Raw genomic sequence first — 24,156 nt, 5'->3', positions numbered from 1 at the left:
GTATAAGAAATCTTAGACTTGCACTCCATCTCCCCACGCCCTACTCCCAATGAACTGCACTGAGCTAGAGAATAAAAGTGGGGAGGGAGAGGACAAGATGCCTGAAGCCTAAACATGTTAGCCAAAGATTTCTGAGAAGTACAGAAGTAGCCAGTATGGAATGTGTGCATGGCTCTTGGAAATGCACCTAAATCACATGCCCTTCCTGGGAAGTGGAAGATACTAGTAGCCTCTGATTTTTTGCCAAATTGGTATATTTTTCCATTTAGACACTGAGTTTTGGATGACTTACTAAAGACTAAGAAACGTAGTCCATTTTCTTCATAATTCTCAGGCATCACTACATCAATATCAATATCAACATGTTCAAGATAGTTCCCAACATTACTGGGCCAATAACTCCATGGACAGTTCTCAACTTAGGTTTCCCTATTACTCCCAAGCAGTCATTAGAAACTAGAACCATGCCCAGTTAGCTGCTGTATACAGCAGAGGAGTCAATGTGCCCAAACCAGGGAAATAGGAAATTGGGAAATATTTAACAAAATAAATAAAAATACATTAGAACATATATGTTAATATGTGGTTTTCAAAGTCAGTATGCTGTTGCAGGGACTCATGCACATTTTATTTTTCTTTATTAATTTATTTTGATTTATCAATAATCACTTCCATATGCTTTTGAGTTTAAAATTTTTCTCCCCCTTCCTCCCCACCGCCCTCCCCAAGATGGTGCACAATCTGATATAGGCTATACATTTACATTCATATTAAACATATTTTCACATTAGTGATGTAAGTAAGAATTAAAACCAGTAGGAGGAACCATCAGAAAGAGAAAACAAAACTCAACAGAAGAGAAAAAAATAGCAATTCGACTTCTATAGTTCTTTCTTTGGATGCGGGTAGCATTTTCCACCACAAGGCCTCTGGAGATGTCTTAGATCCTTGTATTGCCAGGAAGAGTTAAGTTTATCAATATTAGTCATCACACAACGTGGTTGTTATTGTGTACAACGTTCTCTTGGTTCTGCTCACTTCGCTCAGCATCAGACCACACAAGTCTTTCCAGGTTTTTCTGAAGTCATCCTGTTCATCATTTCTTATAGCACAACAGTATTCCATCACATTCATATACCACAACTTGCTCAGCCATTCCCCAATTGATGGGTATCCTCTCAGTTTCCAATTCTTTGCCACCACAGAAAGAGCTGCTATGAATATTTTTGTACATGGAGGTCCTTTTCCCATTTGTGTGATCTCTTTGGGATATAACCCTAGAAGTGCTACTGCTGGGTCAAAGGGTATGCACATTTTTATAGCCCTTTGGCCATAGTTCCAAATTGTTCTCCAAAATGGTTTTATCATTTCACAACTCCACCAACAATGCATTACTGTTCCAATTTTCCCACATTTTCTCCAACATTTATCATTTTCCTGTTTTTTCATGTTGGCCATTCTGATAAGTTTGATGTGGTACCTCAGAGTTGTTTTGATTTGCATTTCTCTAATCAATAGTGATTTAGAGCATTTCTTCATATTACTATAGAGGACTTTAATTTCTTCATCTGAGGACTGTCCGTTCATATCCTTTGACCATTTATCAATTGGGGAATGGCTTGTATTCTTATAAATTTGACTTAATTCTCTATATATTTTAGAAATGAGGCCCTTATCAGAGAGACTGGTTGTAAAAATTCTTTCCCAATTTTCTACCTTCCTTCTAATCTTAGTTGCATTGACTGTTTGTGCAAAAACTTTTCAATTTAATGTAATCAAAATTATCTATTTTGCTTTTCGTAATGTTCTCTATCTCCTATTTGGTCATGAATTCTTCTGTTCTCCATAGATCTGACAGGTAAACTATTCCTTGCTCTCCCAGTTTGCTTATAGTATCAGCCTTTATATCTAAATCGTGTACCCATTTTGACTTTATTTTGGTATATGGTGTGAGATTTTGGTCTATGCCTAGTTTCTGCCATACTCTTTTCCAGTTTTCCCAGCAGTTTTTTTCAAAGAGTGGGTTCTTATCCCAGAAGCTGGGGTCTTTGGGTTTATCAAACAGTAGATTACTATAGTCATTGACTACTGTGTCTTGTGCATCTAACCTATTCCACTGATCCACTACTCTATTTCTTAGCCAGTACCAAGCAGTTTTGATGATTAATGCTTTATAATACAATTTAAGATCTGGAATGGCTAGGCCACCTTCCCCTGCATTTCTTTTGATTAGTTCTCTTGATATTCTGGACCTTTTGTTCTTCCAAATGAATCTTGTTATTATTTTTTCTAACTCTATAAAATAATTTTTTGGTAGTTCGATTGGTATGGCACTGAATAAGTAAATTAGCTTAGGTAGAATTGTTGTTTTTATTATATTAGCTCGGCCTACCCACGAGCAACTGATGTTTTTCCAGTTACTTAGATCTGACTTTATTTGTATGAAAAGTGTTTTGTAATTGTGTTCATAGAGTTCCTGGGTTTGTTTCGGGAGGCAGACTCCTAAATATTTTATAATGTCTACAGTAAGTTGAAATGGAATTTCTCTTTCTATCTCTTGCTGTTGGGCTTTGTTGGTGATATATAGAAATAACGATGATTTATGTGGGTTTATTTTATAGCCTGCAACTTTGCTAAAGTTGTTTATTATTTCAAGTAGTTTTTTACTTGATTCTCTGGGATTCTCTAAGTATAGCATCATGTCATCTGCAAAGAGTGATAGCTTTGTTTCTTCTGTGCCTATTCTAATACCTTCAATGTCTTTTTCTTCTCTTATTGCTAAAGCTAACGTTTCCAGTACAATGTTGAATAACAGTGGTGAAAATGCACATCCTTGTTTCACCCCTGATCATATTGGAAATGCTTCTAGCTTGTCCCCATTACATATTATGCTTGCTGAAGGTTTTAGAGAGATGCTATTTATTATTTCAAGGAAGACTCCATTTATACCTATGCTCTCTAGTGTTTTTAATACGAACGGGTGTTGTATTTTGCCAAAAGCTTTTTCTGCATCTATTGAGATGATCATGTGGTGTCTGTTAGTTTTGGTGTTGATATGATGAATTATGCTGATAGTTTTCCTTATATTGAACCAGCCCTGCATTCCTGGTATACATCCTACCTGGTCATATGACACTGGTCATAGTGTATTATTCTTGTGATAAGTTACTGTAATCTATTTGCTAATATTTTGTTTAAAATTTTTGCATCTATATTCATTAGAGAAATTGGTCTGTAATTTTCTTTCTCTGTGTTGACTCTTCCTGGTTTAGGTATCAGCACTATATTTGTATCATAAAAAGAATTTGGTAAGATTCCTTCTTCACCTATTTTACCAAATAGTCTATATAGTATTGGAATTAATTGTTTTTTAAATGTTTGATAGAATTCGCATGTAAATCCATCTGGCCCTGGAGATTTTTTCCTAGGGAGTTCATCAATGGATTGTTCAATTTCTTTTTCTGAGATGGGGTTATTTAAGTATTTTACTTACTCTTCTGTTAATCTGGGCAATTTATATTTTTGTAAATATATATCCACTTCACTAAGATTGTCAAATTTGTTGGCATATAGTTGGGCAAAATAATTCCTAATTGTTGTTTTAATTTCCTCTTCCTTAGTGGTAGCTTCACCTTTTCATTCTTGATACTAGTAATTTGGTTTTCTTCTTTCTTTTTTTTAATTAGATTAACCAAAGGTTTATCTGCTTTATTGTTTTTTTCATAAAATCAGCTCTTAGTTTTATTTGTTAGTTCAATAGTTTTCTTAATTTCAATTTTATTAATTTTTCCTTTGGTTTTCAATATTTCTAATTTGGTGTTTAATTGAGGATTTTTAATTTGTTCTTTTTCTAGTTTTTTTAGTTGTATACCTAATTCATTGATCTCCTCTTTTTCTATTTTATTTATGTAAGCATTTAGAGATATAAAACTTCCCCTAAGAACTGCTTTTGCTGCATCCCATAAGTTTTGGTATGTTGTCTCATTATTGTCACCCTCCTGAATGAAATTATTGATTGTTTCTATGATTTGTTGTTTGACCCAATCATTTTTTAGGATTAGATTATTTAGTTTAAAATTATTTTTAGTCTATCTTTCTATGGTCCTTTATTGCATATAATTTTTATTGCAATGATCTGAAAAGGATGCATTTAATATTTCTGCCTTTCTGCATTGGATTGTGAGGTTTTTATGCCCAGTACATGGTCAATTTTTGTGTATGTGCCATGTACTGCCGAGAAAAAAGTATATTCCCTTCTATCCCCATTCAGTTTTCTCCAGCGGTCTATCATACTTTTCTAATGTTCTATTCACCTCCTTAATTTCTTTCTTGTTTATTTTGTGGGTAGATTTATCTAGTTCAGAGAGGGGGAGGTTGAGGTCCCCTACTAGTATAGTTTTGCTGTCTATCTCTTCCTGTAACTCCCTGAACTTCTCCTCTAAGAATCTGGATGCGATACCATTTGGTGCATATATGTTTAGTAATGATATTACTTCATTATCTATGGTGCCTTTTGGCAGGATATGGTTTCCTTCCTTATCTCTTTTGATAAGATCTATTTTTGCTTTTTCTTTGTCTGAGATCAGGATTGCTACCCCTGCTTTTTTTTACTTCAGCTGAAGCATAATATATTTTGCTCTAGCCTTTTACCTTTACCCTGTATGTGTCACTCTTTTTCAAATGTGTTTCCTGTAAACAACATATTGTAGGATTATGGTTTTTAATCCAATCTGCTATATGCTTCCATTTTATGGGAGAGTTCATCCCATTCACATTCACAGTTACGATTACTATCTGTGTCTTTTTCTCCATCCTTTTTCCCCCTGTTTATGCTTTTCTTTCTCCTTTCTCCTTTCCCCCCCTCACTACTGTTTTGCTTTTGACCACCACCTCCTTCAGTCCCACCTCCCTTCTATTATCCCTTTCCCTTTTCTTCCCCTTTAGCCTTCCTGCTTCTTCCCTCCCTTCTATCCCCCCTCTCTTTTCTTTCCCCTTTTCCCTCCTACTGCCTATAGTGCAAATTAGATTTCTATACCTAACTGATTGTTATTCCCTTCTTCAGCCAAATCTGATGACAGTAGGGTTCAAACAATGCTCATCCCCCTCCCTTCTTTACCTCTGCTCTACTAGGGTTTTGTGTCTTTTCCTGTAATGTAATGTACCCTTGTTTGCCTCCTCCTTTCTCAGTACATTTTCTTAGCTCAGACTAATCCACTTACTTGGATCCATTTAACCCACTTGATTAAATTTTTTTTATCATTACATCAAAGTCAACTTATATCCACCTCCTTTATGTATACTCCTTTAATATGGTATAATAACAGTACAGTTCTCAAAAGTTGCAAGTGTCATCTTCCCTTGTAGGGATGTAAACATTTTGCCCTTGTTAATAATATATTGTATCTTTCTGTCCCATTTACCTTTTTATGTCTCTCTTGAATCTTGTACTTGAAGATCAAATTTTTTGTTGAGCTCTGGTCTTTTTATCAGGAAGGTTTGGAAGTCCCCTATTTCCTTGAATATCCATTTCCTTCCCTGAAAAATCATGCTCATTTTCGCTGGGTAGTTAATCCTTGGCTGTATTCCAAGCTCATGTTCCATGCCCTTCGGTCTTTTAACGTAGAGGCTGCAAGGTCCTGCGTAATCCTGACTGTGGTTCCATGATATTGAAATTGTTTCTTTCTGGCTGCTTGCAGTAATTTCTCTTTAATCTGGTAATTTTGGAATTTAGCTATTATATACCTTGGCATTTTTAATTTGGGATCTCTTTCAGGCAGGGAGCAGTGGATTCTTTCTATAGTTATTTTGCCTTCTGGTTCTAGGACTTCAGGGCAGTTTTCCTTTATGATTTCCTGAAGGATATTGTCTAGCTCTTTTTTTCATCATGATTTTCAGGTAGGTCTATAATTTTTAAATTGTCTCTTCTGGATAGATTTTCCAGGTCAGTTGTTTTACCCATGAGGTATTTTACGTTTTCATCTATTTTTTCATTTTTTTGTTTCTGTTTGATTCTTGCTCTCTCATAGGGTCATTAGTTTCCATTTGTTCAATTCTAATTTTTAACAATGTTTTCTTCTGTTAGATTTTGTGCTTTCTTCTCCAATTAGTCAATTGTATTTTTAAGGGATTTGTTTTCTTCAGTTTACTTTTTTTCCAGTTGGCCAATTGTGTTTTTTAGGGACTTGTTTTCTTCAGTGTACTTTTTTTTCCAATTGGCCAACTGTACTTTTAAAGGACTCCTCTACTTCTCTTATTTGACTTTTAAAATCCTTCTTGAGTTCTTCTAAGAAGGCTTTTTGGGCTTCAGACCAGTTTATATTCCCTTTTGATGTTGCAGATGTGGGTTTAGATGACAATGTTGTCCTCTTCAGAATTTCTGTCTTGATCTTTACTCTTCTCATAATATGAATCTATCGTATGGTTCTTTTTACTCATGGTATTTCTTTATTCCCTGACCTTTAAAGAGATTAAGCTCTCCTGCTGGGGAGCAGAGGGCACTGACCCAAGCTTCTTGTGTTGGGAGCCTATGTCTTGGTCCCTGGCTTTTTGTGCTGGGGCCTCTTATGTTGACAATTGGAGGCTGTAGGGTTCTGGCAGCTTATCTAGTGTTGGACTGGAATCAGCAAGGCTGGGACTTTCAGGCAAATCTAGGTTGCCTACTTTTCCTTTCCTTTAGCTTTGTTCAGCTCCTTTTAGATAAGTGCTGCCAGGTGTTTATCTGCCTGGGGCCCCTTGCAGTGCTGCCTCCCTTATTTCTGTTGAGGCACTGGGAGACTTCTTTGCTGTAGAATGCCCAGGCACCTGGTGGTTTTCTGAACTGGTTTCCACTGGTTACCCCACCCTCACTGAGGCACTCGGAGGTCCAGCTGTTGGTGTTTGCCTGCTCAACCACCTGGGCTTCGGGATCTCCTCCTGGTTGGCAGTTGGAGGCTATAGGGTTCTGACAGCTTACCTGGTGTTAGGCTGGAATCAACAACGCTGGAACTTTTGGGCAACTCTAGGTTGCTTTCTTCAGCTTCTTTCAGATGAATGCTGCAGGGTGCTTATCCACCTGGGGCCCTTTGTAGTGCTGCTTCCCTTATTTTTGCTGAGGCACTGGGAGACCTGTTTGCTGTAGAATGCGGAGGTACCAGAATCTCCTCCTGGTATGCTAAAGTAGGTCTTTCCACTAGCTGGTTGGGCGACTCCCAGTTCTGTATTGCTTCCCTTCCCCCAGGGTAAGAGGGGTCTTTCCCATTAATCCCTCCAGCTACCTGGGCTACTGCACTGCTGCACCCCGTCTTTCTTCTGGTTCAGCTGTTGCAGGGTTTTTCTGGGGTGATATTTTCTGAGTTTTCAGAGGTTGATAGGGGAGGGTGAGAGCGACTACCTTTTTACTCAGCCATCTTGGCTCCCGGAAGCGGAACTCGACTCACGTACATTTTAATGTTCTCTTTCGAGTTTGATATCACTTGTGTACAGGAGTGTTTTTGTTTTCAATTGTTTGGGAAGTTATTGAAACTGACCTTGTAATAAGTCATTTGTCAAAGCCCTGTGAGGAAGGTCCCTATCTTTATTTCTGGGTCCATGTCTTAAATAAGAAAATCACATGGGAACAACCAATCTAGGTAAAACTGCTGTGCAGATGACAGAAACCTGGGAGGGATAACTAACACACTGTGTGGCAGATTCAGGATCCAAGAATTCTGACAGGTTTCACAAATTTAATGGAGTCACTGACAAAAATGCTAAACTGAACAGAGCCCAGCACAGATCCCTAGGGTACACCACTGGAGACCTCCCACCAAGTTGACATTGAACCATTAATGACAACTGTCTGAATCCAGCTAATTATATTGTCACTATAGTCTACATCTCTCTTTACCTTCTCCACAAAAATTGTATAAGGCATATTATCAAATGTTTTGCTAAAATCTTGGTATTCCACTTTAGTAATCAAAAAATAAAATTAAGGTTCTTTTGGCATGATCAAATATTCTTTTTTTGTTTGTTTTTTGTTTTGTTTTGTTTTTAGTGAGGCAATTGGGGTTAAATGACTTGCCCAAAGTCACACAGCTGGGAAGTATTATGTCTGAGGTCGGATTTGAATTCAGGTCCTCCTGAGTCCAGGGCCAGTGCTCTATCCACTGTACCAATGATCAAATATTCTTCATGAGGCCATGCTGGCTGGCTACCCTACTTTGCCTGATGTTCACTAATCATTCCATTAATGATCAGTTCTAGAATTTTCCCAGGAATCAAAGTCAAGCTCAGGAGTCTGTTTTTGCAGACATTATTCTTTAACTAAAAAAACAAACAACACACACACAAAAAAAAAGAACCACATTAGCCTTTCTCCAGTCCTACAGTCCCATGCTCATTTTTCCACAGTCTTTCAAATATCACTTGAGTTCAGTGATTTTATCTGTCACTTCTTTCGGTACCCAAATATTTAGTTAATATGATGATAAATTTAATCAATCAATGAATAAGCATTTATTTAGCACCTACTACGTGTCAGACATATACTGGATGCTGAGGATAAAAATTATACAGTCCCTGTCCTAAAGATGCTTACGTTCTATTAGAGGAGGCAATATGTACAGATATAAGTAAATACAGAATACATATGTGGCACTCCCTCTGGCTACTTCTTTCCCACTTGCATTGGCAGGCCAGATTCCCAGAGGGGATCTCTCCTCAAGGTTTCAAGGGTGACCCTGACTAGCTAGAGTTTCTAGTTCTATCATTCATGGGCCCCACCAGTTTGCTTTCCACTAACAGATAGACTTAATTATCTTTTTAGCCAAGGTATTTTATAAATGGAATAGCAAAAAAACAGCAGTTAAAAAAAAATTCCCCTCCCTACCTACAGGGTCCATAGGAAGAATAGGCACAAACTTAACAGGGGATGGTAGTGAGACACACATGGCAAAGAATTAACACAACTCCTGGTTCCTGACAGTCCTTTTCTTTCTTCATAGAGTACTCTGAAGTTCCCCTTAGGTGGAGCACTCTTCTGGGATCCAAGTGTTGGTGCCTTTGTAGAGCCCATAGCAGGACTGTTTCTGATATAAAGAGTGACTCTCACTGGATGTGCTGTATTCTACTGGTACAGTCTCTCCAATGCCATGGGGTGGGAGAGGGGAGGGAGTAAAAGAGGGAAGAGGAGAGAGAGGGAAAGAGGGAACATTCACAATATAAAGTTAAGGGAGCTTGAGGAGGAAGGGAGGTTGCTAACAACCTGGGAAATCACAAAACAGTTTGTGTAGAAGGTGGTGCTCTACCTGAGTTTTGAAGGACTTCGGGGATCCTAATAGGCAGAGGTTAAGGATGGCCAGGCATGGGGGATGGTCAGTGCAAAGTCATAGAAAAGACAGGTCCATTGCTGTGTATGATGAATAGCAAAAAGAACCAGAAGAAACCTCAGAGTCCATCTAGTTCAACCCCTGAATTTTACACGTGAGCAACTGAGGCCCAGAGAGGTCACTGACTTACCAGGGTTCCACAGGTAGTGAATAGCAGAGCCAGAATTCAAACCTAGGGTCTATAACCCCAATTCTGTACCATGCTAATTTCTAATACTGTACTATGCTACCTCATCTGCACCAGGTTACATGAATTAATCAGGAGCAATTAGGTGCTTTCTTACTATCAATTTAATTTTCTTGGCTATCAGCTCCCTGTTTGCAAAGGTCATTTGCCTTGGCCAATAAACACAAGGAGGTAAGCAGCTCTACTCTCTATTTGTTGTCAGTATCTTCCCATTTCCCCCAGTTTGTCTCCTTTACTTTAAAGAACCCCAAACCCTTTGTTTTCCTTTGCTTCCTTCACCAACCTCAGTTCATTTTCCTCACACTTTTTTGCAGAACTATCTGTTCTTATGTTCAGTCTCTTAACTTTTGTCACTTCTGTATTTTCTAGATATATGTATTATATTTTGTCACTTCTATGTTTTATACGCTTGTAAAATATAGTAATTAGGTGTTTTTTAAATCTAGGTTGCTAAGGTCTCTGCATCCATAATAGTCTGTTCAGACAGATTCTGTTTGTCCCTCTGCCTGAAATTATTTTATGACCTCAGAATTTCATTTTTGAGAATTTTTCATCTCTCATGGAAAGAGTTCCACTGTGGTATTTTTATTTATGGGATCCTACCTATTCTTTCTCTCTTCTCTTTGAAATCTGCTTTCTCAAGCTAGGGTATGGGTCACACTACACCCAGCTTTCCTGTCCTTTATCACAAATTCTAGGAGGGGGTGGTCATTTTCTACTCCCAGAGTTCCCATTTTTCTTCCAATTTGAGTAGCAAGTTTATATCCCTGTTAGTAAGAGTCATATCCAGGATAGATTAACCCCACCCTCATGCCCATCCCTGCCCTTGTAGTTTCCTTTACAGGAGGAAAGGATGAAACTATCATTAAGAGAAGTTTAGAAGTTATTAACTGCTCTGCTTTTGGCAAAGAAAATTCCAACAGAAATCTGGCTAACTTGAAGCTCCCCATTGCTATTCACTGTCTGAGGCTGGATTTGAACTTCTGACTCCAGGCCCAGTGCACCAGCTAGCTGTGAGGTATAATAAGGCTGGAAAGAGAGATTGTGAAGGGCTTTAAATGCCAAACAGAGGAGCTCATATTTGATCCTAATGTTTGTTGGGAGCTACTGGAATTTTTAGAGCAGGAGAATGACATGGTCAGACCTATGCTTTTAGAAGTATAATTTAAACCTCTGTGTGGAGGAGGTATTGGAGAAGGGAAAGATATAAGGTAGAGAGGGCAATCAGGAACTAAAATAGGAGCCAGGGCAGGGGTGATAATGGCCTGAACGAGGGTAATGGCTGCTACTGCTGCTGCTCTTGTTCAGTTGTGTCCAAATCTGTGTAGCCTCATTTCCTTCTCCAGCTTATTTTATAGATGAGGAAACTGAGGAAAACAGGGTTAAGTGACTTGCCCAGGGTCACACCGTTAGTATGTGTCTGAGGTCAGATTTGAACTCAGGAAGATGAGTCTTCCTTACTCCAGGCTCAGCACTTTATGCACTATGGTGCCACCTAGATGTCCCTATGGCTGTATAAAAGAAGATTAGGTCATGGATTCGATAGGTATGGTAGAGGTAAAAACAGACAAGATTTTGCAGCAATCTGAGGTAAGGAAAAATGAGAAACTGAAAGTGAGTCCATAAGATTAAATCTTGTTAGATTTTAGCATTAGCAGGGACTTTAAAAATCACTTAATTCAACTCATTTATTCCATGGATTAGGAATTTGAGGAACAGAAAGGGTAAATTACTTGCCTAATATCATGAAAGCTAATAATGAATTCATCTCCTTGGGCACCGTGCAATTCTTGATATTGACAGGATGGAGGGCAGGCCCTCTTTGTGCAGTAGCACACACTAAGTGAACTACATAGAGCTATTGCATTTGTATGTTCCCCATGGGTATCTAGATCACTGAGATTCAAGAAGAGAAAATCCTGGGAAGACAACAGAGGAAGAGGGAATCTGGCAGCCAACAAACATTTATGAGGTGACTACAATAGGTTGGGCACTGAGCCAGGTACAGGTGATACAAATGCAAAGAATGAAATAATCCCAACTTCTCCCCACCCACAATAATACAACTGCAGAAAACCTAGCAGTAATAGGAAGAGGGAAAAGTGAAAGAATCTGCCACAAGGTAATTTTTAAATCTTTTTTTTTTTTTAATTTTAGACTTAAATATTACAAGGTAATTTTTGTAGAAAAAAAAATGTGAACTCATCTGTCATTTGCTCCTGGTATTCTCCTTCTGCCTCCTTTCTCTCACACCCATCTTACCAGCCCAGGGCAACCCTACATCCTACATGGCTGCAGCAAATTTAAGGAAGTGGGAAGTGGGGAGAGGGGTGGGGCAGGCATTTGTTAAGTACTTACAAAGTTCAGGTATTGTGCTAAGTACTTTACGATTCTCATTTGATCCTTATAACAATTCTAGGAGGTAGACACCATTATTATCCCCATTTTTACAGAGGCAGACTGAGGTATGCCTAGGATTCACACAACTAGTAAACTTCTGAGACCAGATTTGAGGTCTTCTTGACTCCACGCCTAGAACTCAACCCAATGCACTGACTAGTTGCCATCATCTTTGAAATTAACCCCTTTGACCAAGGTGGTACCCATTCTTGGGGCAGATGGAGGCCCAGGTGCTTATCTCATCCTGAGGTTCTTCTCTCCCATAATCCTTGTGTAGGCCTGGAGAAGGGACCAGTTTACACAGAAACGAGAAGTAACTACTAGAAGGAGTGAAAGCAAGGTAAAGAAGAAACCATAATGGAAATGTTTCTTAAGGCATTCCTTTCCATAGTATTCTGGAAGACCCTCCTAACTTCTTCTTGAAGATCATTGGGGATTGGCCTAGGGCCTCAAAATAGTTATTTTGAGGAGTGTGGAGCCTAGAAGAATGGGGCAGGTATAAAAGTGGAGAACAGCCTCAACAGTAATGGCCACTTGGAGTATTAAATTGGAGCATTGTCCCAAGTAATTACTTCTAGCTTCTGAGACACATACACTTTGTCTCACCTTATCTAATCCTGGTGGTCTTAGAGAACAGGCAGCCACACTAATGGAAAGGGCACAAGAGAGATGGATTTTTCAGAGGGAAAGGATTGGCTGTAAGAAGCACATTTTCAGCAAGGACACCGTAGAAAAATCAGCAGTGACTGATAAAGGCGGACAAAAGCTGACTGAGGAAGAGAAATGAAGAAACAGTCAGTAGGAGGAAAACTACCATCTTAGTGGAAAAGGGGAATTGAGTCAAAAAATCCTCTTGGGAAAGTAGAAATATCACAAATTCCAAAAGGCCCAGTGAAAATGACAGTAGATCAATGGCAGTTGAGAAGGAGAACCAAAGAATTAAGTGGAAAAAATATATTTTTTAAAAGATAGAATCTAAAGCTCTTAAGGGAGAAATCAGTAAATCTAACCAAGGATTATAGAACTTTGAACAAAGAATAGGGACTCTGCATAACAGGAGATTCTCTGAAAAAGAGAACAGAACTGAAAAGCAAAAATGGCAAAAGGAAAAATATGGAAAACCAACAACAAAACCAACACTAGAAGAATACATGAGAACTCTAGCAAACCAAAACATTGAACTTAAAAGATAGGATGAGAGCATTATAAAAAAAGAAAAAAAATCACATATAAAAAGTGAACAGAAATAAGGGGAAGCAGCTTAGTACAGATTGAGAAAATTCACAGAACATCAATAGGAAATAAAAAAATTACCTCACCAAGACAAAATTGTGATCAAATTTAAAAACTAAAGAAAAATAGCAATTTTGTCTGAAATAAAGAGGGGTAAGGGAGGAAATTTCAATTTCCAAGGAAAACCTATCAGAATTATACAGGTTTTTTTCATGTTTATAAGAAATCAACAGCAAATCTGGAATATGATATTCTGAAAAGGCGAAGAAATAGACTGACATCTTAAAAAGCAACATATTATGCTAAGTTAAGCCTAAAAATCACAGATAATTATATATTCATAAAAGGAAAGAATTCAAACCTTTCTTTCAAGAGATACTAGTAGATATATAACTAGCAATTTTAGCACCGACGGCAAACTTCACAAAATGTGCCTTGGGTCAAGCAGCCATAAAATATGCCTTCAAATCAGTTTTTAAACATGGCTAATATGGTTCCATGTTTTGCATGACTTCACATGTATAATGGGTATCATATTGCTTGCCTTCTCAATTGGTGGAGTAGGGGCTAGAGGGAGAGAATTTGTAACTCAAAATTTTTAAAAATTAATGTCAAAAATAAAAATTAAAAAAGGAATTAAAAATAACAATAAAAAAGCTGCTAAAAGAAAAAAATAACAATCAGCTTTTAAAGACAATTAAATTGGGGATTGGGACCCTAAAACATAAGGTATAATGAGGGAATATATCCTGAGACTCTGGGGGGGAAACCAAGTCCCCTGAATATTTCAAGGCTGGGGAGGAGGGGCAGAGTAACAGAGGAGGCCTGGGGAAGAATTCACTTAGGGTATAGCCACAGTGGGAAGGAAGCATATCTTGTAGTTTCCTATTTTAACTAATTATTCTTGCTAACTAGATGTTCAGCTCATTTGTTTCCATGCTGTTGAAAGGAAATGTAAATGTTATTAGCACCTTCTAAATTTTGATACCGTAGGGCAGTGATTTCAAACTCGTAGAGAGTAGGGCCACTAATCAATAGTAAGAATGGATAGAGGCTGTATATTGACAGTCTTACAATGATATTATCTTTTTGTTTTATTGTTTTGTTGTATTTTTATTTATTTTGTTAAATATTTCTCAGTTACATTTTAATCTGGTTCAGGCTCAGGAATATTGTGGGTCACATAGGTTCATAGATGGGATTGGCAAACCTTTCCTGTAAAGGACCAGATTGTAGACATTTTAGGCATTGTAGGTCAAGAGGCCAAATCTAGGTACTTACACTGCAAGAAAGAAAACCATTTTCCACAGATTTTCACTGACAGAATTGACATAATTATAAGGGCAAGATTTTTTGTAATACAGGTCCCCTAATGAGAAGATGGTATGGCACTCAAGGCATTGTTAAGTTATACCTGTGTCACTGGGATTTGGAATGCACCAAGCAGCAGTGAGAAACACTGAGAGCACCTAGTATGAAAGTGACCATAGACAATATGTAAACAAAAGAGCATGATTGTGTTCTAAGAGAATTGTATTTAAGGTCATTGAGATTATGTAACGTCATGTCATTCTTCTTTTGATTTTTTTCAACCATTTATTCTTAGCTCCTGAGACTTATAAATGGTGTGACTTCCAGGAAGCTCTGAAGGTCAGCCAATCTATCCCCCTGCCTCTACATAAAATTATACTTAAATGATCTCAGAAAGGTAGTTTGCTCTTCAAAACTGCCACACATTTTTCAAGGCCTGTACCCTGCCTAGGAGTAAAATTATAAAATCTATCCAGCAGCTTCCTACTACAATCCTTATCCATGTCTTGAGTTATCTTCTGCAGAAGAAAAGAAAGCTACTTGGGGGGTGGGGGGGGGTCAAAACCCCTTCATATGTAACTGATGAGTTCCTGTACTTCAAAAACTGGAGAAGTTGGCATATGAATCATCCTGCAGCTGGTTCTATTCAATTAGAATTTATTAAGCACCCACAGCATGCATGACACTATGTCATATGCTAATTAATTAGATCATTAAAAGGCCCCAAAAGAAGAAGAGAGACATGTGCCGTATGGAGGAAAAATAAAAATAAAAAACAAAAACCGAGACTGTGGTCTAGCTGTGGATCTGTATTTTACCATTTTTTATTTAATAGCACTTTAGGGTTTGTTCACTCGTTTCCGTCATGTCTGACTCTTTGCGACCCCATTTCGGGTTTTCTTGCCAAGGATACTGGAGTGGTTTATCATTTCCTTCTCCAGCTCATTTTACAGATGAGGAAACTGAGACAGAACAGAGTACAGTGGGACAAAATATTATAAATGATGGAAATGCTAGCTTTTGTCCTTTGTATTGCTAACACTTAGCCCATTGCCTGGCACGTTTTTGTTATTATTGAGTCATTTCAGTTGTGTCTGACTCTTTGTCACCTTATTTGGGGTTTCCTTGGCAAAGATACTGGAGTGGTTTGCCATTTTCTTTTCTAGCTCATTTTACAGATGAAGAAACTGAGGCAAACAGGGTTAAGTGACTTGCCCAGGGTTACACAGCTAGTGTCTATGGCCAGATATGAATTCAGGAAGATATTTCTTCAGAACCCAGACTCAGCATTTTATCCACTGTGCCACCGAACTGCCTGACACATAGTAAGTGCTTAATAAATGCTACTTGGCTGGCTTAACAAATCCAACATTAGTTTATGATTGTATATACACAACAGCAAAAAACACAGTTCAAAAGTAAAAAGAATGGGGGGGCAGAAGTGGCGCAGTAGAAGGAGCACCGGCCCTGGATTCAGGAGGACCTGAGTTCAAATTCTGCCTCAGACATTTGATACTTACTAGCTGTGTGACCCTGGGCAAGTCACTTAACCCCATGCCTAGCCAAAAAAAAAAAAACCAAAAACAAACAAAAAAAAAGTTCAAGAGAAAGAAGTGAAAAGAATGAATTGGTTCAATAGACATGAGTTTGCCCAGACTCTGTGAAGGAGGGAGCATTCTGTTCAGTTCTGGGTACTACAGGTGAGGAAATATGTTGATAAGTGAGTTTTCAGAGGGTAGCTGGGACAATGAATGACCTGGAGTCCATGTCACATGAGGTTCAATTGAAGAAAATGGGCATGGTTAGCTTGGAGAAGAATTGTGAGCTGGGAAAGCAAAGAACTGTTTTGAAGGGCTGCTTTTAAGGGCTGATAACTGGAAGGATAAAATTTTCAGTTAGCACAGTGGGCCTGGAGTCAGGAAGACATGAGTTCAAATCTAGCCTTAGACATTTATTAGCAAGTGTGACCCTGGACAAGTCACTAAAATGCCAGTTTGCCTCAGTTTCCTCATCTGTAAAATGGAAATAATAATAGCACCTGCCTTCCCAGGTTGCTATGAGGATCAAATGAGATAACAATTATAAAGGGTATAGCATGGTTCCTGGCACATAGTAAATACTATATAAATGTTAGCTATTAGTAGTAGTAATAGTAATTAAGGACATCAAGTAAAAGTTGCAAAGAGGCAAATCTAAGCTTGATATAAAGGGGGGGGGGATCCTAACAATTAGAGCCCTCCAAAAGAGAAGTGGATTGCCTCCAGAAGCAGTGGATTTCACTCTTCCCCCCCCCCCACCCCATTAAGGTCCACTAACAAAAGCCAGATGACTATTTGCTAGGTCTGTAACAAAATATATGGACTGTAACAGTTTATATCTTTTTCAGGATTGTTTTAGACCAGAGGACTTCAGATGTAGCTTCTAACTCTGAAATTCTATGATTCAGTCTTTGAACATATTCACTTTACCTGGAAGCTCTTCTCATCTGCAGGCAGCCAATCCAGTTTACCAATCTAACTCAGTTACAGGCCTTGATTGGTTTTGTGGCTGAAGCTGACTGACAGGTTGGACTTGGTTCCTCCCAGGATAGAAATCATACTGTCACCATGGAGACCAACCCTGCAGAACATTATAATAAATTACAGACAGACACAGTTCCACCAGAAAGTGGCCATGTTAGAGTTGGCTCTGTGGCCCATAGCAGCACTGGGCTTGTGCTGATAGCACATAGTAAGTGTTCAGTAAACACTTGTTGAATAAATTACCATCTCAGCTAGAAGAGGAAAGCCATTCCCTCAGAATCCACTCTCACAATTTCTAAAATTCCATGGATCCAATTCATGATGCTATCAGAATAATCATTCTTACTTACAGATCTAGTCACATTCCATGCATAAAAAATCTTCAGTGACTCCTGCACACTGCCTCCTGAGTAAAGTTCATAATTCTCTGCCTGGCATTCAAGACCCTCCATCACTCAATATAGCCTCCACATTCTCAAATGCCTCATCCAAACCAGGGGACTCTGTGCCACCCAAATATGCATCATGCTCCTTTGGCACCTTTGTTTGGGTTGTTTTCTTGGCCAGCACTGCCCTCCCCACAAGAACAATTCCAAAGGGATGGAGAGTGAGGAGGCATTAGATAAATACACAGGATGCTTTAAAGGGGATGCAGAAGTGTGGAAACATGGATCTCCATCTGGGAATCTCAGATCAGAACTTCGTTTTGGTTCTAAGCTTTCTGGTCTTTCAGTTATCTTCCACATCGGAGGTTCTCTGATTACCCTTGGTTTATTTTGTTTGACCAATCAATTTAAAAGTATTTATTAAACAACTACTATATGCTAAGGATACAAAGCAAAAATTTAAACAGTGCTTCAAGGACCTTACAATCTATAGGGAGAGTGTATGTACGTGCATATATGCTTTCATCATACACACACACACAATAACTCCAAGGTGATTTTGTGGTGATGGCAGTAGCAGTGGAGGGGATTCAAGAAAGGATTCTAATCCTACTGTAGGAGGTGGCATCTAAGCTAAGTTTTGAAATAAACAATGAATTTTTTTTTTTTGCTTTTTGGTGAGGCAGTCAGGGTTAAATGACTTGCCCAGGGTCACACAGCTAGTAAGTGTCAAGTATCTGAGGCTGGATTTGAACTCAGGTCCTCCTGACTCCAAGGCCAAAGTTCTATCTACTGCGCCACCTAGTTGCCCCGATTTTTTTAAATTTTTAGGCAATTGGGGTTAAGTGACTTGCCCAGGGTCACACAGCTAGGAAGTGTCAAATGTTTGGTCTGAGGCCACATTTGAACTCAGGTCCTCCTGACTTCGGGGAAGGTGCTCTATCCATTTCGCCACCTAGCTACCCCCCTAACAATGAATTTCTCCAGGTACTGGTGAGGAAGGAGTATATTCTATGCAGGAGCCACAGCCTATGCTGTGATGGGAGATCAAGTTCTATATGGGAGGAATAGAAAGATCAGGTCAGCTGGAAAATAGAGTGAATGAAGTGAGGCAATGTATAATAAGCCTAGAAAGGTAGGTTGGAGCCAGGTTGTAAAGGGCTTTAAATGTCAAAGGAATTTGTATTTGATGCTCAAGGTAAAAAGGAGGCACTAGAGTTTATTGAGCAGGGGAGTAACATGGTACGTATGACTTGTGATTTTAGAATATCAAGCTTCTATATCCCCTCCTCTGACTGGTGAGTTCTTGCCAGGGTCACTATTTCATAAAAAGCCCAGGCCACCCATGCTCTGCTCCTGACTATCCAGACTTTTCAACGAAATTTTCTCATTAGAAAATAAACTTCTCTTATTAGAATATAAGCTCCTTGAAGGTAGGAACTGTTTCTTTGTATTTCTATTCCTAGCATTTAGCTCAGGGGCTAGAACATTTTTGTTATTTAGTTGTTTCAGTCATGTACAAATCTTCATGACCCAATTTGGGGTTTTCTTGACAGAGAAACAGGAATGGTTTGCCATTTCCTTCTCCAGTTCATTTTACAGATGAGGAAACGGAGGCAAACAGGGTTAAGTTACTTGCTCAAGGTCACACAGCTAGTAAGGTCAGATTTGAACTCAGGAAGATGAGTCTTCCTGACTCTAGATCCAGCATTCTATCCACTGCAACACCTAGCTACCCCTGGCACACAGTAATCACTTAATAAATGCTCTTTCTTTTTTTCTTTCTGTCTGTCTGTCTGTGTAATTAATTGGAGAAGAGACTTGAGGCATAGAGACCAATTAGGAAGATACTGCAATAGTCCAGGTTAAAGGTGATGAGGGCCTAAATAAGGGTGGATGCAAGATATTACAGAGGTAGAAATGACAAAACTTGGCAGCCAATTGTTTATATGGGATTAGGGAGAATGAAGTATACATGATGACACCTATATTACAAACCTAGGTGAACAGAATGATAGTGTTTCCCTTGGTGGGAATATGGAAGCTCAGAATAGGGTTGGGTTTTGGGTAAAAAGTTCTGAGTTCTGTTTTGGATATGTTGAGTTTTAGGCAAGGATGAACATCTAGTTCAAAATGTCTGACCATTGGTAATGTGGAACTGGAGCTAAGAAAAGAGACTAGGGTTAGCAATATAGTTCTGAAAGTCATCTGCATAAAGGGGATAATGAAATGCAAGGAAGCAGGAGACAGCACTGAAGGACTGCAGAGAAAGGCACACTGGACAGAGCCTTAGGATATATCCTACTGGGGCCATGATCTGGATAGTAAGTTAGTCAAGGAAACAAAGGGGGAGCAGCAGATAGGTAGAAGAACCAGGAATAATTACTGTACGACCAAAAAAAAAATCCAGAGAAGAGAGATTACCCAGGAAAAAGCAGGTGATCAACCGTTATCAAATGCAGCAGAGGGGCACCAGCATGAGAACTTGGGAAAAGGCCTTTGGATTTAGCAATTAAGAGACCACTGTTACCTTGGAGAGCTCAGCATTGGTTAAGTGGTGAAGGCAATTTTACTGAAAAAGGGATAACAGATAGAGGATCATGGTCTGAAGGTCAAGTCAGGATTTTCTAAGTATGGGGAGCCCCTGTCCCATTTAAGGCAGCAGAGAAAGCAGAGACGGTTCCTTCTAATAAGCCTTCCGTCTTTCAATCCTACTGTCAATATGCCCGTGCCTCAGTACTACAGGCTGAAAACCGTGGTTCAGTCCTTGTATCCATGAATCTACAAAACAGTGCGGCAAAATCCCCACTTGTTTACAAAATACGACATTCTGCAGATGAAATCTGCACCAAACATATGTGTGCAGTGATCTAACTGTACAGCAGGTGGCGATCTTGCCTCACATTTAAGCTTTGCTTTTAGTGACTGCGACATACAGCTAGTTTCAACCAGTTTTCAGGCACTTTTACCATTCTAAGCAGGTGAGAATCAAATAACAAGATCCTGCGTAATTTCATTAAATTGCATCTCAGTTTTAAGAGGCCCCTGCTTTTTAAAGGTTGTTTTGTCTTTTTTTTTTTTCCAATCAGATTTGGTATAATGCTTTTATTGAATGTACTCTGACGTACTTTAGGGGGTTGAGGGGATGGGGGCAAAATTGAGAGACTGTTTTTCTGTACTATATTATGTTTCCTACTTGACAAACCAGGATATTAAAGCACAGCAGGGTATATTGATTAAATCTGGAAACACCAAAGTCATATGGTGAAAGTAAAATTCACAGTCTATTTATTTGACAGGATCGCAAAAATTATGATTACAATGAATTGATGCCAAAACTAGATGAAAAGAAATAAAACTATGCAGCAGAAGTGATATGGAGTTTGGAGACAGGCTAAAGAGTAGCAAAAACTCATTAATTTAATATAGACTAATTTAGAAGTGTCAAAAAAGGAAGCACTTGTTATTCCTAGGTAACTAGCAGGGGTTGACCATTTTTTAAAAGGAACCCATTCATATTCTTGAAATAGGCCTTTTTTTTTCCACACATAGAATCTTTCAGAATCTCTGACGTGGAAGGGCCCTTAGAGACCATCCAGTCCAACCCATATCCCAAACGAACCCCCTCTATATATGAGCATCTGTCCTTTGCTTTTAAGATCTGTCTGCAGTAAGGAACCCATCATCTTCAGAGGTAGCCCATTTTTGCTCTTAGAGAATTCACATTGTTTGTTTTTTCTTAAATGAAACTGAATTTCTGCCTCTCTGTAACTTTCTCTCCCAATCATTTTGCTTTCTGGCATCAAACAGGACAAATCTAATCCCTTCTCTACCTGACAGCCTTTGAAATACTTATACCTATCAGGATCATCCTCACACCCAATTCTTCTCTTTTCCAGGCTAAATATTCCCAGTTTCTTCAGCTAACCTTTGCATGGTCTTGAAACCCTTCACCAACTTGGTAGATGCTCTCAAGCTCATCTGTCTGCTTCCTAAAATACGACACCCAGAAGTAAACATAAAACTCAAGGTTTGTTCTGACCAGGGCAAGGTGCAGCAGAATTATCACCTCCCTTGTCCTACACACAGCCACTCAATGGAGTCTAAGATTACATTAGCTTAGTCTGTGAACTATTTGGATCAACTTCTTATGGTTCTCCTTCCAAAACAAACTGCAGTTTTCCCCCTGAAGAACACTTTGGACCCAGTCACCAAATCCAAAGAATGTAATTTGAGCAATATTGTTGAAGTAAAAATTAGTATTGGACTTGGAGTATACAGACTTGTGTGCAAGACTGGGTTCCCCACCTACTGCCTGTGAGACCTTGGAAAAAGACCTTCATCTACACAAGATGGGGTTTGGGTCCAATGGTCTCTAACATCCCTTCCAGCTCTGGATCCTGTGATCCTATGAACTTTAGGTGAATCTCTCAATCTCAATTTCCTGTCATCAAAACAGGGATAGCAGCATTTGCATTGCCTAGGTTTAGAGTCATTGTGAAAATGAAGAAGGTTAATGAATGTATAGAAAGTGCTGTGTAGATTATGAAATGCAATACAAATGTAAAGGATGGCTAATTCTGAATCCTTGGCCTACATTTATTGCCATCGATGCTGGTGTTCTGAAAAGAAGGATGATGTCAACTTGTAGATGATGCAATTAAAGTAAAATAGGTACAAGGGCAGCTAGGTGGCGTGGTGGATAGAGCACCGACCCTGGATTCAGGAGGACTTGAGTTCAAATCCGGCCTCAGACACCTAACACTTACTGGCCGTGTGACCCTGGGCAAGTCACTTAACCCCACTGCCTAACGAAAAAAAAAAGAAAAGTAAAATAGGTACAACAGTAGTAGAGACAGTGTGACTGACAACAGCTTATAGTGCCCAAGGCTCTGTTTTTCTCCCAATGTGAAGATTTTGAAAAGTTCTTCTGACCAGAAGTAGATTCACAATTGAAAATTGTAAGCTTTAATCTGGATGACTGGTCGTTTTGTCAAATATTTACAAAGTACATACATGTGTGAGCACAACACCATGCTCCATTCTATACAGCTGTTCATTTAAAATGATAGAGTTCTTGAACACTGTTCCTTCGACACAGAAGCTAGTTGGAAGAGTCTAGTCCTCCACTGAGGTCCACCTCTGGCATGGAGGTGAATGCCAGGAAGGCTGTGCTTGTGCCCTACAAACTCCAGTAAGTTCTACCAAACTGTGAAGACTTTGCATATAAGCTCAGTCATGGAATAGATGACAGCCTTTTAAAGTCCAGCTTACCCAAGTTCAGAGAGGCTCCCTACTGGACTTTCTAGACAGCAATGCATTTGTTTGGTTTTAACAACTCATGAAGACTGTGCTCATAAAACTCAGGCTGTGAGCTGCATTGATGGAGGCAATACCTATATAAGCAAAATCATGGACCCTTGGCGTATTAAGATATGTAGAATCTAGTAGAGCAGTAGTTGTGATATACACAAGGAATGTCAAATATACAGCCAGCACGGGAGAAGCAGATTAAAATGTAACTGAGAAATACTTAACAAAATAAATAAAAATACAATAGAACATAGGTGGTATTAATAAGTTGTTTTCTAAGTCAACACGTTGTTTGACAATGTACAGTTTCGTGGACCTGTTTCTATTTGACTTTGGTAACACTGACATAGACCAGAATAAAAGGTGTTTTGACACCCACCATTATAAAGTGTTAGAAACGTGAAAATTTCTAGGCCATAACCTCATTTTACAAATGAGGAAACTGAGGCCCAGAGAAAGGAAGTGGCTTGACTATAATTCATAAGGTAAGGGAAAGATTTATCAGTTAATTTATTATTTTCAACATCTTCAAATTACATTTAATTGTGCTGGTTTATGCTCTTATAAATTATAAAGATTCTGTTAGGGAATAAAGATAATAATGTCCTTTCTATTTGTAACCATTGGATGATTTCATTTAATATGTCAAGGCCTAGGACCGAGCAGTTGAAGGAAGTTGAAAAACTTTCAGTAAGATTTGTTGACAGTTCATTTACATCTGTTTCTCTTCTGATTACAGTGGGAGAAACTACAGATGACGACAAGTGAGAGGAGGAAAATAGTCTGCTCTGTCACATTCCACATTATTGCCATTACCTGTGTCGTGTGGTCACTGTATGTATTAATAGATCGGACTGCTGAGGAAATCAAGCAAGGCAATGACAATGGTAAGACAGAGGCTTTCTTTCTCTACTTTATGCACATAATTAATATTTTATCTGCTGGTACCCTCTGACTGTCTGAGAATGGCTAACCAGGATCAAGGTCTGCAGCCACAGTGCCCTAAAGCCACAGCTTATGAGCCCTCACTCATGTGATAATCTTTACAAATTGGAGGACATAAGGAATTCAAATCAAAGGCATTTAATTAAATGTCATAGTAAGCAATGAAGCATTTCTCCCATAGACCTAGGGTGCACTCTCCCACAAATACACAGACTAGCAAAGGGAAGATTTGGTCTTTCTTAGGGAATACACACATTTTCTTAAGGAGGAGCACACATGTAAGGAATTCATAGCTAAGGTACAAGAATGAAGGGGCAAATCATAGCTCCAGTGATTTCTTCTGGTGACTACTCCTTCCTCTCCTCACGCCTCCCGCACCACTCTTTCTTCCCATCCTCTCAGTAGAAGACTTTATTTCATACTTTAATAAGACAATTAGAGGCATTTTCCATGAGCTCCCTCATTTCATCTGTTCTACATTTTAAAACTCTTTGACATCATTCCAACTTCCT

General features: G+C 38.9%; 1 protein-coding gene across 1 annotated transcript in view; it reads left to right on the top strand.

The window, feature by feature from the left end:
• The window catches only part of MARCH1 (membrane associated ring-CH-type finger 1), a 134,523-nt gene that overhangs the window by 87,636 nt on the left and 22,731 nt on the right, over positions 1–24,156 (top strand). The window contains exon 3 of the mRNA XM_027866903.1: positions 23,439–23,586. Coding sequence (XP_027722704.1) covers positions 23,439–23,586 — 148 coding nt within the window. The remainder of the gene's footprint in view (positions 1–23,438; positions 23,587–24,156) is intronic.

Source organism: Vombatus ursinus, unplaced genomic scaffold (genome assembly GCF_900497805.2).
Source record: "Vombatus ursinus unplaced genomic scaffold, bare-nosed wombat genome assembly UNPS02014784.1, whole genome shotgun sequence".
Lineage (NCBI taxonomy): Eukaryota > Metazoa > Chordata > Mammalia > Diprotodontia > Vombatidae > Vombatus > Vombatus ursinus.
This window is presented reverse-complemented; position numbering and strand designations above follow the sequence as displayed.